The 17,533-nt window shown below is 38.6% G+C and overlaps 1 protein-coding gene across 6 annotated transcripts in view; it reads right to left on the bottom strand.

The window, feature by feature from the left end:
* The window catches only part of vav2 (vav guanine nucleotide exchange factor 2), a 178,314-nt gene that overhangs the window by 20,181 nt on the left and 140,600 nt on the right, over nucleotides 1–17,533 (bottom strand). For all 6 annotated transcript variants that reach the window (XM_089123460.1, XM_089123461.1, XM_089123462.1 and 3 more), the window contains exons 5-8: nucleotides 12,065–12,170; nucleotides 9,866–9,964; nucleotides 8,217–8,285; nucleotides 7,040–7,140 (exon numbers count right to left, since the gene is read on the bottom strand). In XM_089123460.1, coding sequence (XP_088979586.1) covers nucleotides 7,040–7,140; nucleotides 8,217–8,285; nucleotides 9,866–9,964; nucleotides 12,065–12,170 — 375 coding nt within the window. The remainder of the gene's footprint in view (nucleotides 1–7,039; nucleotides 7,141–8,216; nucleotides 8,286–9,865; nucleotides 9,965–12,064; nucleotides 12,171–17,533) is intronic.

Here is a 17,533-nt window from a genome sequence, read left to right as displayed (position 1 = left end):
AAAATAATTTCATATTTTGGGCATAGTTTGTACTTTCAAAGCTGTATGACTTTCTTTTGCGGAACATAAAATACATTTTGAAAATATATTTTTGTTGGTAACCAAACTGCAAACTGTAACCAAACAACAGTAATAATTTCTAAATACCAATTCTTTTGTAACATTATACACTTCCATTCAAAAGTTTGGGGTCAGTAAGAATTTTTTGGGACTTTTATTCAGTGAGGATACATTAAATTGATCAAAATTGACAGTAGTCATTTATGATTTTACAAAAGATTTAAAATAAATTCTGTTATTTTGAACTTTCTATTCATCAAAGAAAGAATGCTGAAAGAAATGTGCACAACGGTTTAAAACACTGATAATTATAATAAATGTTTCTTGAACATCAAAACAGCATATTATAATGATTTCTGAAAAATCATGTGACACTGAAGACTGGAGTAATGATGCTGAAGCTGCTTTGCCATCACAGGAATAAATTACCCCACCAGGTTTGGTCATTAGTCATTTTGTAACCACCACTTTTGGAATCATTGAGGCACGGATGTACCTAATACAAATAAAACATCTCCAGTTAACTAGCAGAGCATTAATTTAGTTCACTCTTAAATAAGAGTTTAGCGCTAAAATGTTTTGTTTTTGAAATCAAGCTGAGCACTTGTTGCCGCTGCTGTCAGTCGCATAGATACAGTCAATGTCAATTTTATTTATATAGCACCATTAATCCCAACCGAGGTTGTCCAATGTGCTGCACATACACATATTGAACAGTGTTCTCTTGTTGCTCACGCAGTATTCACTCGGACGCGCACTGTGCGCACCTCAATCTATAGCCGTTGCAGAGACTCTATTGTCCCTGCTTGATATAGACTGTAACCACTGATGAACATATTCGGTTTTGACGAGAGAAAAAAAACAAAAACAACTCAAACCCACCCTGTTATCACACCAAGCTAAACTCAAAAGTTGGCAGCTATGCCACATGTCTACTATTACTATTATAGTATATAATAGTATCATGGTACTATTATATTTCAAAAAGGATAGCTGGGATTTTTTCCCTACCATCTCCATTCACAGTGCTCTAATAGATGTCCTTTCATACAAGCAAACAGGCCATGCTTTGTCCATCTGTGCTAAGCATCTAATGGTACTAAATTAACTAAAAATAATCTTGTGCAGTGTGACAAACACATTCAGTGAGCAGATTTGATTAGGAAGATATATGCTCTTTCATTTAGGGTTGTATTTAGGACATACATTAGTGTGCAATGGACATCATTACTCTTTAATGACCCAGCAATTATCTGTTTAAATGCAATTGGAGTAGAAATGAAACATGTTAACAACCAGATACAATGCACATCAGCAGTGCAACCTCAAGGAATATACTCTTTATGAAGATAATTCTGTTGACTGATCCAGCTTGGAGTGCTAAACACTTGGCCTCCACTTCCCCATGGCATCAGAGTTGTAAGATAAAGGTGCTAAAATAAACAGAAAATGTTGCAATTTGTGTTGCCACCGTCTTATCGGCTTTGTGATGCCAGCAACGCTTAGACATGCAACAACCTGACAACTGCAATGGCAAAACAGTCAAGGCTATTCAGGCTCTTCAGATTCATCCTGGTTTCCTCCTTCGGCACTTCAGACTGTGAGAGTGGGATGTGACCGAGATGGAAAGAGAGAGAGTGGAAAGAAAAAAAAAAACCATGGGTTGCTTAAGTGTGAATATTCCCTAGAGTGAAAGCCTTTGCCATCGCTGTGTAAACACATGCTTTTTGAATTCACCTCTCTTCCGGTGCTATCGCCCGCTGCACCGACTTTCTCATTATGGCAAATATGTCATGCATTTTATTTCACAGAAAATACAATTTGGTACAGACGCTCTCCTTCCAGCTTCCATCTGTCCATTGGAAAAGACCAGGGCTGGCGAGGAAAATGCAAAGCAAAGTGGAAGTGACAGGCCAGTGAGAGAAGTAATAGTCTCTGACATGAGGCATTGAAGACCCCTCACCTTCACTCTAACACAGCCTGCACGGAGTGAAAAGTGGCTCAATCTCAACGCAAACCAACTCATAATGTTCCTCAACAACTCTGAGCTCATTCCAGCACTATAACTTAAATTAGTTTGGAAAAAACTCTCTAAAAAATTCTTGCTTCAGAGTTTGACAACCTTTACTGTGGTCTAAAAGTTGTGATTTGCCTTGCACTCTGGAGTCAGTGTCTTAAAAAGCAGCATGCCAATTCTGTTCGAAGCAAGATGCTCTTCAATATGCCCTTCACAGTGTCAATAACTTCTGAAAGCTTCTCAATTATTTAATTCTATGGAAAGCAGTGGCGTAAAAAGGTCACATGGACTTACAAGAGAAGATAACAAAATTAATTAAAGGCAGCTGGGCTTTTGGAGCAATGGACGGAGGTGTGGAAGATAGCAGCCGCACAACGGCCAAATCCCCTGGCCATTTCTCTCATTGTTGAGACGGAAGGGAGAGGGACCGTGCATCCCATAATGAAAAAGAGAAACATGCCAATCAGATGAAAAATGTCAACGGCAAATAACACAGCCCTGCTTTAATGAAATGAATAATTTGCCAAAAATACTCAGCGTTGTTTAATGCCTTAATGTCACCAAATGTAAATATATTCTGTCCGATTGCGAAGATTTTTATAAAAGCCGCACACCCTCTTGTGCAAATGTGTTTTCTTTTTTTCTTATTAGAAAGAGAAAAAAATCCTACAATTAAGCTGTTCTTAACGGATGTTTCCAGCAAAGTATCGACCATATTTTGAGACCGAGATAGTTTAAACAATTGACACAGTAATTGAGCATGAGAAGATTATTGATGGTGATGGACTACATAGACATGCAAACAGGTGAAGAAAGTAAGAAAGAAATCAAGCAGAAAGGAAGAAAATGTAGTGATAAGGCACAGAGAGACGGTCATGCGTGTCAGAATGGGGCCACACTGCAGCTATGTTGTGCCAAAGTGCATGTTAGTGCGAGCACCCATGGAAGACTGGCTCAATGAGATGACAGGCTCGGAATTACATAAACAAAAGAGTACGAGTGAGAGAGGCGGTGCTGTCACGCCAACTCTGCGTGACGCTGCCCGCTGGGCTCGGGGAAGAGCCTTAATGGGCCAATTACCTATGCAAACTGACAAATGGAAACAATAGGGCTGTCTCCTCCATCCCTATTTTACTTGCTTTTTTAAATATATCAATCCCTGTCACCAACTTAAACAACTGTAAATATCATATAAACCCATTCTGACTGCATTTGTTCCCATTAACGGCAGGTAATGGCAGTTAATAAAAAAAGTTTGAATCTCACAGAACATTTTGAGATTGGTTTCCGTCACAGCATGCTGTCATTACTGAAAATGAACCTGTGATTATCATTGCAAACAACCCAGTAATGTAGAGATCAGGCTCTCCCTGTGAAAATGCAAATGCCCTCTGCAGCTGCTGTATTCAATGAATCTGATGCAGAACAAAGTCTCAGTTCCTCTCTCAAGAGCCTATATGGTAATTTTCAATGGGAGAAGTCATTTACCCACATAAGAGATAAGATATCCATGGATGCACTCAAGCGCAGGTTAAATTAGATGTCTAGAGCAGAGAAGATAAAAAGGAACAAAGTCTTTAATGTGCATTAGAACAAGTGGGTGCTTTAAAGAGCAAACTAAAGACTTGAGTCGACATAAGATCAAAACCGACACATTAATATACATATATATATATATATAATTTAATTAGTTAATTGACCCTTCGCTAAGCCACGCCCGAAAACCGCCACTGGCCAATCATGTCTTAGCAACCGTAACTATGCGCGGGAGGTCTGGCAAGCTTTCGAACGAGGGAAACATGCTGAAGCATTGTGCGTATGGATTGTGCAAATCTGATACCGGTATACTAAAAGTTTGGACGGGGGAGAGGAATTGTTTTCCTTCCAGAAAATCTAAAAGCCAAGGGGAGAAATGATTGGCGTGAACTAGCGTCTATGTGCGAGACCCATTCACAACTACTGGTAAATGTTGACATGCTTAACAAAAACACCTATTGCTTGGAAATATTGACGATTCTTTGGTCATAATGATAACGTAAAATAAGATGATTAAAGAGACAAGACAAAGGCTCACTGACATACTTTAAAATATATTTCAGCATTTTGTTAATCGACGTCCTACTAACGTTAACCTACCTCTTACTAAGTAACTTAACCCAATCCGATCACGGCTCTCCCGGTATTAGTGTTATTCCACAAGATTTATTGATTAGCTGTTTGATTTATAATTATTACGATTATTTTCACATACCCTGCTGTGTATGAACATAGCTGTTCCTCAATTTGTGTTTCCCATTTGAACGGTCAGCGTATGAGGCGCTGCTGCTTGCGCTGGGACTATAAAGTTAGGCTTTAACTTCAATTTTTAAGAAATTATTCTCTAATCGGTTGCATATAATGTCGTGAATATATCCCTCGAATGCATACTGTAGTCCCTTTTGTCTTGCTCTCTCAGATATTTCACTTGTTCTCCAAAAATTACTAATTATCTCATTGAAATGTCTGATACCGGGTGAATCCACACTATAATAGATGGGCCAGCCGCGAAAGCTTGACAGGCGTAGCAACAGTAACTAGGGAGGGCGGGGCTTAGCGAAGGGTCAATTTCATAATTTTCTCACCCTTATCATTTCAAACCTGTATGACACTGTTGTTTCCTGTGGAACACATATATATTTTGAAGAAGTGTCAAAAGATGTTTTGGGTCATTTAGTTTCACAATATGTTCTTTTATGTCATACAGGATTGGAATGACATTTGAGCGAGTAGACGATGAGAATTGTAATTTTTGCTCAGATACAAGTATATTTTGAAAGGTTACTGTCTGCCACATGATGCTAAACTAATCAGCCAGCAGCAAGTAATGAGTATCTCAGTTGGTTTCCTCGATTTTCAGTCGTTCACCCATTTATGTTTAGAGCTTACTGTCTTTACTTTTAATGAACATACATTTTAAATCACAGTTATACACTAAAATCACACTTAAATTACATGTGATACAAGCCTAAAATCATCTTTGTGATTCTGAAAGGCTCAAATTACAAAAAAAAGGTGCCTACTGAACTGACTAGGGTCACGTGTAAAATTTCTGCATTATGTCTAGAACGTTGACTTCCTCACAATCTGTATGTATAACAGTATAACCCTTGTGGTCTAAGAATTCCAGGAACATTAATTCCAAAGATCTTACTGCAAGGTCATCTGGCTGCTTAATAAACCAGAACACTAAACCAAAGTTCTCATCTCGGAGGACGCATGCACTCTAATTGCAGTGAGGTCATAATTTTGTGTTACACCTACTTGGTTTTATTAAGTAGGTCCCAGTTGGGATTTAAAAAAAAAAAAAAAAGCAATTGTGCTTAGTACAGCAAGAACACAACTTTTATACAGAAACTGATTTCCAGGGTCTCAATAATGCCTGATAACATAGAGTTTAATGTAGCGTAGAATTACTAGAATAAGCTGACTGTTACATGGCCTGTCATTTAGTCAAGCCTCAATGTTTCTCAAACCAAAGGAAACTGCAGGGATATTTCACATTACTGAGCTGAATCAGCAGTGCCAGACCAATGACCTGGGGTATGCCAGGTACAGCTGCTCACATTCAAACTTCAGAGAGAATATGAGTGGCTCATTTGCATCTTAATATTGTCCACTGTGTATGTCAGAGTACAGTATTAAAGGGAGAGTTAACCCAAACATGACAACTCATTCATCATTAACTCACCCTGAAGTTGTACAATACAATGAATGTCTGTGGAGCTCAATATTGTTTTGGAACCCATTGACTTTTAGGCCCCGTCCACACTACTGCGTTTTCGATTAAAAACGGAGACCTTTTGCTACAGTACGTTTGCACCTCCCATCCATACTGAAACGGAAAAAAAAAAAAACGAAGTTTAAAAATGCTGCAGCTACGTTTTGCGTTTTGAATCTCCGGAGGGCGTTTTAGTGAGGATTTTAAAAACAATGACGCAGAGGCTCACGCTCGGCTCTATGATTGGGTGTCATCAGTCATGACGTGTCCTTCCCTGATTCGTCAGCCACCCATCTTCGACATTTCTAATCTTTCCAGAGGTAGCTAACGTTACTTTCTTCTTCATTAAATCTGAGGAATAGTCAATCCGTTTCCTATTTACACCGGCACGCAGTTGCCCAGTGTTGGTGAATGGTCACGTGATCCGCGTTTTCAGTCGTTTTAATGTGGACGGAGATCAATTCTTATACACAGATAAAATGCTGGTGTGGATAGAGTTCGTATTCGTTTTAATTCTCTGTTTTTAACAGAAAATGCAGTAGTGTAGGACAATGGTTAATGTATGGACTAAAACAGTTGATGCATCCTTCAAACTATATTCATTTCTGATACATACAAAGGAAGTCTTAAAGTTTGGAATGCCATGAGGGTGAGTAAATGACAGAATTTTCATGTTTGGGAAAATCTTTCTTTAAGGTCCTGTGTTTTAATATAATACTGCAAAAAGGAAGAGGCTGTTTAAAGGCTGGCTAAATTCTCCATCTTCGGTAGATACAGATGAAATAGTGTTATGATTTTACCAAATCCCCTGGGTAACTGTCATCCATTGTGGATGAAGTAGCTAAAACATTCTCTATTATCTGGTTATTGATTTTTGATACAGCAGCAACAGAGACAAAAAGAGCACTCAAAACAGGAAGTGTTCAGCTCTAATGCAGTAGACTCTAGCAGACAGGTCTATTTTCTTTCTAAGCCCTGGGAGCTCTGGGCTCTGATGAGGATTTACTTTAAAAAATCTGTGCTGCTGCGGTCAGACCCTGTTGGTGTGATGGATTTTTTTGGGGTGGTCGCCCGGAGCAAGACTTTGCCTCCTTCACTTGAGGTCATTTCAGCTCAACAGAGGCTTACGGTGTTGTTGACAAAGGGCTGAGATGTTATAACAGAACTGACAGTGATAAACCCACACACTCTGTCAAGGTACTGACCTCTCCTTGTAGTCCAGAAAGATCTTTCCCAGACCGTTGCCCCCACTTATCATGGTCAGGTCAATGGCCCTCAACAGAGCAAAATGGACCCTGATGATGTCCTGTGTAAACAAAGAATTGCAAACATCCACCAAAGCATTGTTAATCTATTTGTTGTGCCATACTTTTGTCCCCTCAGAATCATTCACTTGCTGTCAGAGACAAGTTTTAGTGTGAAAGAGGAATCAATTCGGTGTTGGAGTGCTGTCTGAAACGTAACTCTCTCTCTCTCTCTCTGCACTTCGAGTGTGTGAGTCTGTGCGCACAGATAACCTGATTTTGCACGAGTCCTAATTTTTCGCCGCTTCTTCTGCGTTTAAAATCATTTAAATTGGCAAGACAAAACACATCCAAAAGGATAAATATTCTCCCTATGATGGTTAAACTCGGCAGTTAATCCACGAATCACATGCGTGCCTAACCGTGAGGCCTGGTCCGTACGGATCACGGATCAACTGTGATCAGTTGCACTCATAATTAATGAACACACTTATCATCATAATTGCCATCTTATCAGAGATAGAGTTCAGTCTAACTCCAGTAAGTAAACGTGTCAATGTCAAATGTAATCTTTTTTTATACAAACAAATGTGTTATTTGAGGTAATAGCTCATTGGTTGGTCTTATTTTTAGTTTAGTGACAGGATCATGATGCACATGTTGTTCATTTTGTCCTTGTGTGAGCGTAGGGCTTTGGAATTGTTCTCTGGGTCGTGTTTGTCTGAGCACACGGCTTCTGTCATGTTTGGTTGCCATGTTCTCCTGTCTTGTCTTGAGTGTTTGTCTGAGCACATGGCTTCTGTCATGTTTGGTTGCCATGTGCCTTTTGCACCTGACTTTTGTTTGTTTCTGTGTGCCATGTGATATTCTGTCAGTTTGTAGTCTTGGCCCCGTCCTCTTGTTAAATGATTATTGGTTTATTGATTTATCTTTTTGAGCTTCCCTGGCTGTTCTGAGTTTGGGTTCTATCAGCAAATCCTAACAAATATTTAGTAAATTCAACAAGTGAACTACAAAAATATGAAATTTTAAATAATTAGTTTACACTATTGGCAAACTTTGTTATGAAAAAACTTAAAAAATATAAATGTAAAATACTTTAGGCTGAAAATGAAAAGTACAGTAAATGATCACTCACCTCTAAATTTACAAATATGGCCTCCATCTCCTGTGGCAATAAGACTTGCTTCAGGGGGATCATATAATTCTAAAAATGTAAAATAGAAGGAAATCTGAAAATTCTTTCAAAGTCAAAGCATACAATCAAACGCTTGCAATGAGACTGCTTACACCTTGTTTTGGTTTGGTAATTGTCTTTGACAAACTCAGTCAAATACTGTGTCTAGTGTTCCAGGCTTTTCAAACATAAAAAAAACTTAATTTGCAAAGCAAATGTTTAATTTGCAAAGCAGAAAGAGATTTCAGTGCAATACTGACATGTTTGTCTTAATTTGGATTAAATGAATCAAACGATAATCAGCAAACTAAGCCTATGTCTGGAAGATAGAATCTGCATGACCCCCCACTGTTTTGACGGATTCATCATCTCTACTAACAGCACACTGTCACGCTTAAAATTCTGTCTGTTGTGCATGACAGCGTAACTGGAAAAAGGTTCGGGAGCTGTCGGCTTGCATTCGCGAGGTGTGTGCGGTTGAATGAGCCGACATGTCGATCTGAATTTGACCAATCAGGAGCTGAGGAAATCCACAGAAGAAAGACGAAAATGGTGTGGACTACTAGAAACACTGCTTCAATTAATGTTTTTATGATGACTTTGTGAAAGGTTAACTAAACAGCATCTGCCGTGTTCCTACTGGCCAGTATTTGGCATATTTCATTCTGAAACATCTGTAGGCTATTATGCAGTTATGAGAGAGTTTTTAGCGTGGAACTTCGTGCGATTTCTTCGGAATTAAGCAGGTCATAAAATCGTGTCGTATATCACTGCCTCCGTACGATTTTCGGATAAACTCACTCGTAACGTGTGCCTGGACATTCGATCTTCCGACCGTCAGAATTCGTACCGCGTACGCCCGCCTTAAGACACGTTTTCTCACTTTGAGGTCAGCACATTGCATTTCTGCCCTGTGACTGACTTGAGTCAAAAAAAGAAAAGTTGTTGTTGCATGTTTATGCTTTAAAAGACTACAAAGTAAATCTGTCGTACCGATTATCCAATTATAATTCTATTATGGACAATAACTGAGAAATTACATGACCAATAACTGAGAAATGGCAGATTTTTTTTTTAAATTATTTATTCTAAAATATTTTGTCTAAATAAATAATATAACAAAAAAACACAAATCAATTGATTTAAATGTGAATTTAGGCAACACAACATTATAAATGTACATTGTGAAAATGAATATTGATTTTGAGATTTTAAAAATTACATTTAACTGTTATTAAATTATTTACAAGGGCAACCCAAATATAAAAAGGGGGGGATGGGCATGAACAACTGAACACCCAATATCGATAAATGTTCTATTATAGGCCAATAACTCTTGTGGTTCAGATATATGCGTCCCTATTTATTTATTTATTTATTTTTTTTTGGAATAACATGCATCAGTGATTTATGCACAATAAAACTGTGTATTAATTCAACAGGCCACCGAAGCACATTTGTCAAATAAAGGCTCAGTTCTCATCTTTTGTCCTCTATCTCCATCTATTTTAAGTTTCCTAACTGTCCTTAGAGAACCGTGGCAACCCAGTTCCAGGCCTTCATTTCCACTCTCTCTCTAGCTTTAAGACTCACTACCCTGTCCCACTCACCTTCTCAATGTCCTCCAGTGTCTTGTAGTACTTTGCCTCAGTCTCCTGAATCTCCACCAAGCAGCAGTTTCTCTTATCATCTTCTGTCATGCCCATTTTCTGTTACGGAAAGAAGAAAAAGACACACAAACCATGTTGGTATTGTCCTGCAGGATGCCAGCTCAGCACCTTTAAACAGCAACACAATGTACAGAAGTTTTATTTTTAAAGGAATTCAGGTCACAATCAGGATGGCCAAAGCACATTACAGTAAAAGACACAGGTGGACAGAGTATTTCACAACAAAACTTCAAGGACAACGTTGACAAGGAAGCAAGAGCAAGAGTTTAGCCTTTCATTCATTCCAAAAAAAAAAAAACATACTTCAAAGCCTAAAGTTCTCTCTCTCTCTTTCTCTCTGACACACACACACACAAACTGTATGAAAGTCATAAATGTGGTTTTGATTAGGACTGAGGAATTAAATGAGGTCAATTTACAAAAACAATAACAACAGAAAATGATCTAATAGAACATGAACGATGCATTTGATTAAGCATAATCACTGGGTCTTGGTGTAATGCGAGCAGGTTGGCGAGCTTAAGAAAATGGTGATAACACTGGAGCGCCCAGGGAAGGCACAGCAGCCGGAGGTCAGAGCTGGAAATAACGTCACAACACACGTTTGAACATCTGGGCCTGGTGGTGCACGAAGCCAAAGAAAACTTGCCCATATCCAGAGAAATTCAAGATCACAAACAATTGTTTCATTAGAGAGCAAGTTGGACAAAAAAAGGGATTTTTTTTTCCAAAGGGCCTCCTAGCAACAATGAAAGCAGTCAGTATTGGGAAAGGGAAATATATCTCTGACTTTCACTGACTAATGTGAAACTCCAGTATCTATTGTATTAAAGAAGATATAATTTGCGAAAAGCCACAAAACAGTATCTGAAGCTATTTTTCCACCATGTTTTTCTTATCATCACCCTCATTTAAGTTGCTGTATTTGCCCCACTAAGAGTCTAATATGTCCTTGTTGTAGCACCTGTCTGATGACACAGATTGTGAGTCTCAGTCTAAGTACTGTATGTGTTTGTGCATCTCTGTAAATGTGGGACCCGGCAGTTTTCTCTGTCTGCAAAAGAGATTTCATCCCTCGTGTGTTTAAAATAACCCAACATTAGCTCACTCTGTGAGACAGCACACACTCAGATGGATAATGAGTCAGCCTCACCTCCTTCTCATTTCTAGCAGAGGAAGAGAGGCGCTCCTCTCTGGGTACCGAGAACCTGTTTTATTTTAGCATTCTTTCCAAATTTAATAACAATAATTTGTTATATTTATATTGTGCTTTTCTCAACACTTAAAACACTTTACATATGGAAGAGGGGAATCTCCTCAGTCACCACTAGTGCAGAATCCACCTGGATGATGTGACATCAGCCATATTGTGCATGAACGCCCACCACACACCAGCTTATTGGTGCAGAGGAGACAGCGATGAAGCCAATTATAGATTACTATAGACAAATTATAGATTTGTTCGCATTTGTTTACCAACATTTTCTATTGTTTACATATTTAAAAATATACATATTGACAAACTGGGCTGTCCTAATTATGTATTTATTAATTTTTAAATGTGAACAACAACAGTCTGGAGTCAATTGTCTTCATGTGGCAAGTATATGAGTATACAAAAATGGCATCATCTCCTTCATGTATTTCCATGATTTGAAGGGCTATCAAGACCTTTTTTGGTCCTTGGTCACCATATACATTCACTGAATGGAAAATAGCAGTGTAATTATTCTTCAAAACCTCTTGAGGGTAAATATATGATGACACAATTTTTAGTTTTGGGCCACCTATTCTTTGATGAATAAAAATGGTTGGAACTTCAATATAACTGTCAATGTGAGAGGGAATCTGGGCCTGCTCAACAGGTTCTTGAGGGTAGAAAGCTCAACGGCTTGTGCCGACACACATTTAAAGGAAAGGAAAGAGGAGCACTGAAGGATCGTTAGAGAATCATGTGCGGTACAGCATGACACTTACCTGCATGTATCTGATCTGCAGCATTAAGGAGGCAAAGCAGCAAATGTAAGCAGAGCAAGTGAACACGCGCACAGCCATGGGAAATGACAGGAAACAATCCATCTACTGTATATCCTCTCACACACGCACCAATGAGGGTCGTCCGTATGGTGTCTCACTCACCATGGGCTGTCTAACCTCCACCTTGATGATGTCCTCGTAGATGTCGTCCCCATCATCCTCGCAGGGGACACAGTCATATATGTCGTCCTCTCCCACATCGTGCTCACTGTGCAAAAGAAAGGACACAAAGGATAGAGTGGGTTAAAATACCTTAAAAAAAATAGATTTGACAAGCATTTAAACAGCAAGGCATTTTCTGAGTTTTGTCAATTTATTGTTCTGAAAGTAATTTTCTGTCTGAAAGTACACTACTGTTCAAAAGGTTGGGGCCTGTAAGACAAAAAATAAAATAAAAATGAGCACTTATTTAGCAAGGTTGCATTAGATTGATCAAAAGTTAGAGTAAAGACATTTCTAATCTTACAAAAATATTCTTATTTCAAATAAATGTGGTTCTTCTAAACTTTCTATTCATCAAAGAATCCTGGGTGGAAAATGATTGGTTTCCACAAAAACATTAAGCAGCACAACTGTGTTCAACATTAATAATAAGAAGAAATTTCCTGAGCAACAAATCAGCATTAAAAGAATGATTTCTGAAGGATCATGCGACACAGAAGACTGGAGTAAAGGCTGCTGAGAATTCAGCTTTGCCATCACAGGATAAAATCATTTTAAAATATAGTAAAGAATAAAACATTTATTTGAAATTGATAAAATTCACAATATTCCTATATTTACTCGAAACAGATGTGCCTTGGTGAGCTACTGTATGAGGTGGCAAAGAGTAGAACATACTGTGTCCTAACCAGTCGCAATGCACCAGGTCTGCAGTGTCAAGTTACGTTTTTGTCATCACTTGAAGCAAAAACTGAGATACACAAACTGATATGATGGAAGAGATTGAGATGCAAGAAGGACATGATGCTGATTTATCACATCACTCCTGGTTACACAACAAAGTGTATGAAACAGAATTATGACATATTTCTCCCAATCAGTGTCATCACATATACAGTAGTCTGCAACTCTTGATTAGCTTGCGTATGTGTTTATCAGACAGCGAAAGAGCCCCGAGACCGCAACAACGCCATCCATCACTGCACACTTTGCCATCGTTCTCTCGGGGGAAAAAAAAGGGAATGGCCGAAATAAAGCAGGCTGACATCACAGAAGGCGTCCTGGTCCCAGCTGTGCTCTCACACCAACAATCAAATCAGTCATCCATTCCTCTCTAAGCGAAGAATTCATTCTCTCAAACATACACACCAGGCTGCTTTGAAACAACTCAGCAACAAGTACCTACCTCACTTCTGCTAATCGCGTCTGTAACGTATCAGTAACAAACGGAACTGTTTTTACATGCATCACATTATTGTGCGGTGTGCCCTTTAAGAGACTGATCACATCATTCATGACGTGCGCTATGAGTTAGGGTGTTGTTGAGTTGTGAGTGTGAGATGAGAACCACAGAAGAGGATAAGCGTGATCTACCTTCTTGCTATATTTTTGTTTTCGTACTTTATTTTGTGATGCTAAGAAAGTGTACCTCATATTTGAGAGGATCGCGTTGCCTGTGTACCTGCTAAATAAATGTGCGTAATAGTCTTTTTGCTTTGAAGCTCTTTCTTCCATTGCTTTCACGAGAGTTATCCTGGTCAAAGCATTACAAATTGCAGGCTAAAGCAAGCGTGAAAACCTAATGCGGCTTGAATCAAACGCCTACCCAGGAGATTAGCACACTGCCTCATCAGCTCATGGAGAACTGAAATACCAATTAATTCCTCAATTCAAATGAACAGGCTGCCCACCTAAAAAACCTACTTGGCGAGGCTGGGAGACTCTTTTAAACTAGCTAAAACTATCATAAAACCATCAGCTTAATCAGCCAAGACCAGCAAACCAGCTTTTCAGCAGGGTTTTGATTTACCAGGCTAGCTGCTCAATCCACAGCTACAACATCCCACACTTGTGTCTGAAGAATACATGCATATCTAAGCTATCACCATGTAAGTTTATAAACAAAGCAGTTTTGCTGAATCATGGGAAAAGACAGGCATAGATGGATGGAAACCAGCCAGAGTGAGTTGCCAACTATTGGAGGATTTTAGGATTGTTAGTCTGGCAAGAGCTGCTGGGTGTTAATCCATCAGTGTGACCTTCTATACCTGCACATCCAGAACAGCTGCACACTTTTATAAAGAACTTCATCACCTTCAGTCACTCATCTGACTCTTTCAGAACAAATAATATAAGAAATAATACTTATGTATTTTATTTATTTGAGAGACTAAAAATGTTTGGCAGACAGACAATTTCACTGAAAATGAAATTGTCTGTCTGTATGTACATAAATCAAACATAGACTGTAAAAAAAAAAAGATGGTCGACGCCCCTTCGCTCTCTTCCATTGTTCAGAAGTGAAGCCGCTAATATCCCGAAATGGCGCTGACATCTTGGAACTTGAGTCTGAGCAGAAGTGATTTCGGGACCAGACATGCGCAGTAGTGAGCAGGAAGTAAAGCCACGAAATCAAGGCCCCACCCTCACTCTTGCAGAATCAATCGCAAGATCACACTCCTGTGCTTTTTAAAAAATAATTATAGAAATTTAGATATTAAATTTAAAGCTCCAATCTCCTCAATCCTCTGAAGATCCCGAAAAAAAGTTCAGCGACTACTTGGTTCAGAGAACCTGTCAATCACAAATTTCAATCATGACATCACCACCGCCGCATCAAATAACTAACTAAAAACAAACTTATTTTAAAAACGAACACTTGAAATTACATCAGCATGTTAAAAAACTACAGTAAATGACAGAAACCATATTTGGAAAAAATTATATATGAAGTGTAATTTAATTGTTTACTTGATCTCGGGAGGCGGGTTTAGGACCTATACTAGGACCAGCCACCGAGGGGGCGATCTACACATTTTATCTTCACTTTTCAGGGCTTGTGCGCACACTTGATATTATACATATATATATATATATATATATATATATATATATGGGCACACACACAAAATTACATTTAAGTAGTAAAAATACTGCAATTCATGTAAAGGCACTAGAAGGTTCAGAGGACTGTGTGTCCTGTCCATAAATACCTCCTTCAAAGGACCAGTTTAAAAAAAGGATGAAATGGTCAAATAGACAAAGTTTATTGAACTGTCTTTCATTAAAACAGTGCTTTACAGCAGGAACAGTATGTGGATAAGACTACAGTCACTTTGAAAACCCTATGAGAGAACTCTGCAATTGCTGAATTCAAAATAATTACCTTTTTGAACATGATTTCAATGTCGTTCCTTTTTCAAAATGACAAATCATGACATGCATGTGTATGTTTGAACAGTAGGTAGGAATGGACAAGCTAATAAAAGAAAGGTGCTGGCATCAATCTAACATTCAGCACTGTGTCCACATGGAGAAGGGATTGTTTGAAGTATTAATTGAGGTTGTACAGTTCACCCTGAAGGACGGGTGGCTTGCTGCCCTCCCTCATTAGCTGAGTTGACTTTCCCCAGTAGCAGAGCTGCTGTCTGACAGAGCAATGTAGACTGAGGGAAAAAAAAAACATTACTCCTCTGAAGCACACTGGTCCCAAACTGCAAAGGAACTGAGGCAAAAAGATTTCTAATGGCGTCTATCGTGTGACCTCCAATCTCTGAGGACAAGCATTAACTGCACTATGTGAGGTGCAGTGATCTGTACAAAGAATTGTAAGGTTCTGTTGTGTATCAGGTAGAATAAATGAAAGCAGAATGCGTCAAAAAAAGGAGCAGGTTTTTTTTTTTTTTTTTTTTTTGCTGACTGTAGTTTAAATCTGGATGGCAAAAATATGATGTCCACTTTTGTTTGCAAAAACATAACCCATTAAAGGAGTTCACTTTAAAAAAAAAAAAAAAACTTTTGCTGATTATTTACTCACCCCCATGTCATCCAAGATATCCGTGCCATTAAAGGCCAGCTCTGCTGTCAAATTAATGTTATTAAAGCTGATCCAACTTGTGGTCCGGGTGAGTGGGCATTATACAAATACATCTATGAGTGCCAATGAAAAAATCTGGTTTGATTCAATATGGTGTAAATTGACACTCTGTATATCGAAAGTGTGGAAAGATTCTCCATTTAGGTCGTGAAATATTTTGTGGTTTCATGCTGTCTAAACCATCATGGCCACTCAAAAGTGCTGATTTTACTTGTGTTACTTAAACATTTCCTTCACTTAGTCAACCACAAACCCAGAAAGGGAAAACTATGTTTAGAGCACAACAAAGGATCCATCCCAAACTAACAACAGTATGCCAATAAAAGTTAACTTCACCACACACTGTCATACTAGAACTGATCACAGTAATTTGGGATGAAGAAATAAGATAAGGGGAAGATAAGGGGAACATTGATAACACTAGCAGAACATATGGACTCATGGCATGGCAAGACAAGGCAGCCAACATTTTGCATATCTGTGAGATGTTGTGACCTCAAGTCCTGAACAATCTTAAAGCCTTTCTGGAGACAACAGGCATAGTGGTTTACTCATAATAGTGATATATCAGTTTAATAATAGAAAATGAAATACATTTCCAAATTACATTTTGGCTGTTAAAACTAAGCTGTTTTTTCAGCATCTTTCTACGGTTGAAACACTGATTGAGCGACTATACAGTACATGAAAGACATAAGGATTTTAAGTTGGACTATATCTTTCAATATTTCCTGATGTTCATTCATTTTTTTTCAATTTTGCCTATTAAATGGCTCATTATTATTCAAATATGAAAATTAAAATGATGAGTAATAACAGATTCTGACAGAATTTTTATGACCCTGTCTGTCAAAATGACTAATCTGGCTGGGGCTACATGAATAATTTTAGTTGCATGCATTAACTCAAACTGGGGCTAGGATTGCTAGTTCTCAGCATGCGTTGCACAGAGCTGGATCAGAAGAGTAAATGTTCAAATTAAGTGTTATTTTATGTATTTTTGAGTGGTGGGAAAGACCTGGTTATGTTTAATGTTCAGTTATGGCATTTAAAATAGTTTGTCATGTTGAAATATTTGTGGTTACCATGCACAGTGCTGAAGAGTAGAACTTTTGGTTAGGTTGTGGGTGGCTGCATGTTAGGACTATAATATAGACCCCTTCAATGTTTGTACACATTGGAATCCTCTGTTGGGTGCGCGCGCAGCATGGGGTCAGAAAAATGGCGCGGCTAATAGACCGGCATGATATTGTGTCAAGTTATGCACTGTCTTTGAGGTCTTCACGGGTCCAAAAACTCATGCCCGACCCGAAAGAGAACCGTAATGTGCTACACCGAACCGACCCGGACCCGTCGTTCATTTCAAAAGTTGGACCCGGACCCGTGCAGACCCGAGAAATGCAAATGCAACCTTGCACATGTACATTCTGACTCGAGTTAACTCGCATAATAACTTTAACTGTTTGCCCTTTTGAATAACGATTGTTTGTTGCTTGTTCAGCTTGATCATATCTGTGCTCTCTGCTCTTCAT

The sequence above is a fragment of the Pimephales promelas genome, chromosome 19 (assembly GCF_988280905.1).
Source record: "Pimephales promelas chromosome 19, fPimPro1.hap1.1, whole genome shotgun sequence".
In the NCBI taxonomy this organism is placed as follows: Eukaryota; Metazoa; Chordata; class Actinopteri; order Cypriniformes; family Leuciscidae; genus Pimephales; species Pimephales promelas.
The sequence above is the reverse complement of the archived record's forward strand: the minus strand, read 5'-3'. Positions and strand labels throughout refer to the sequence as shown.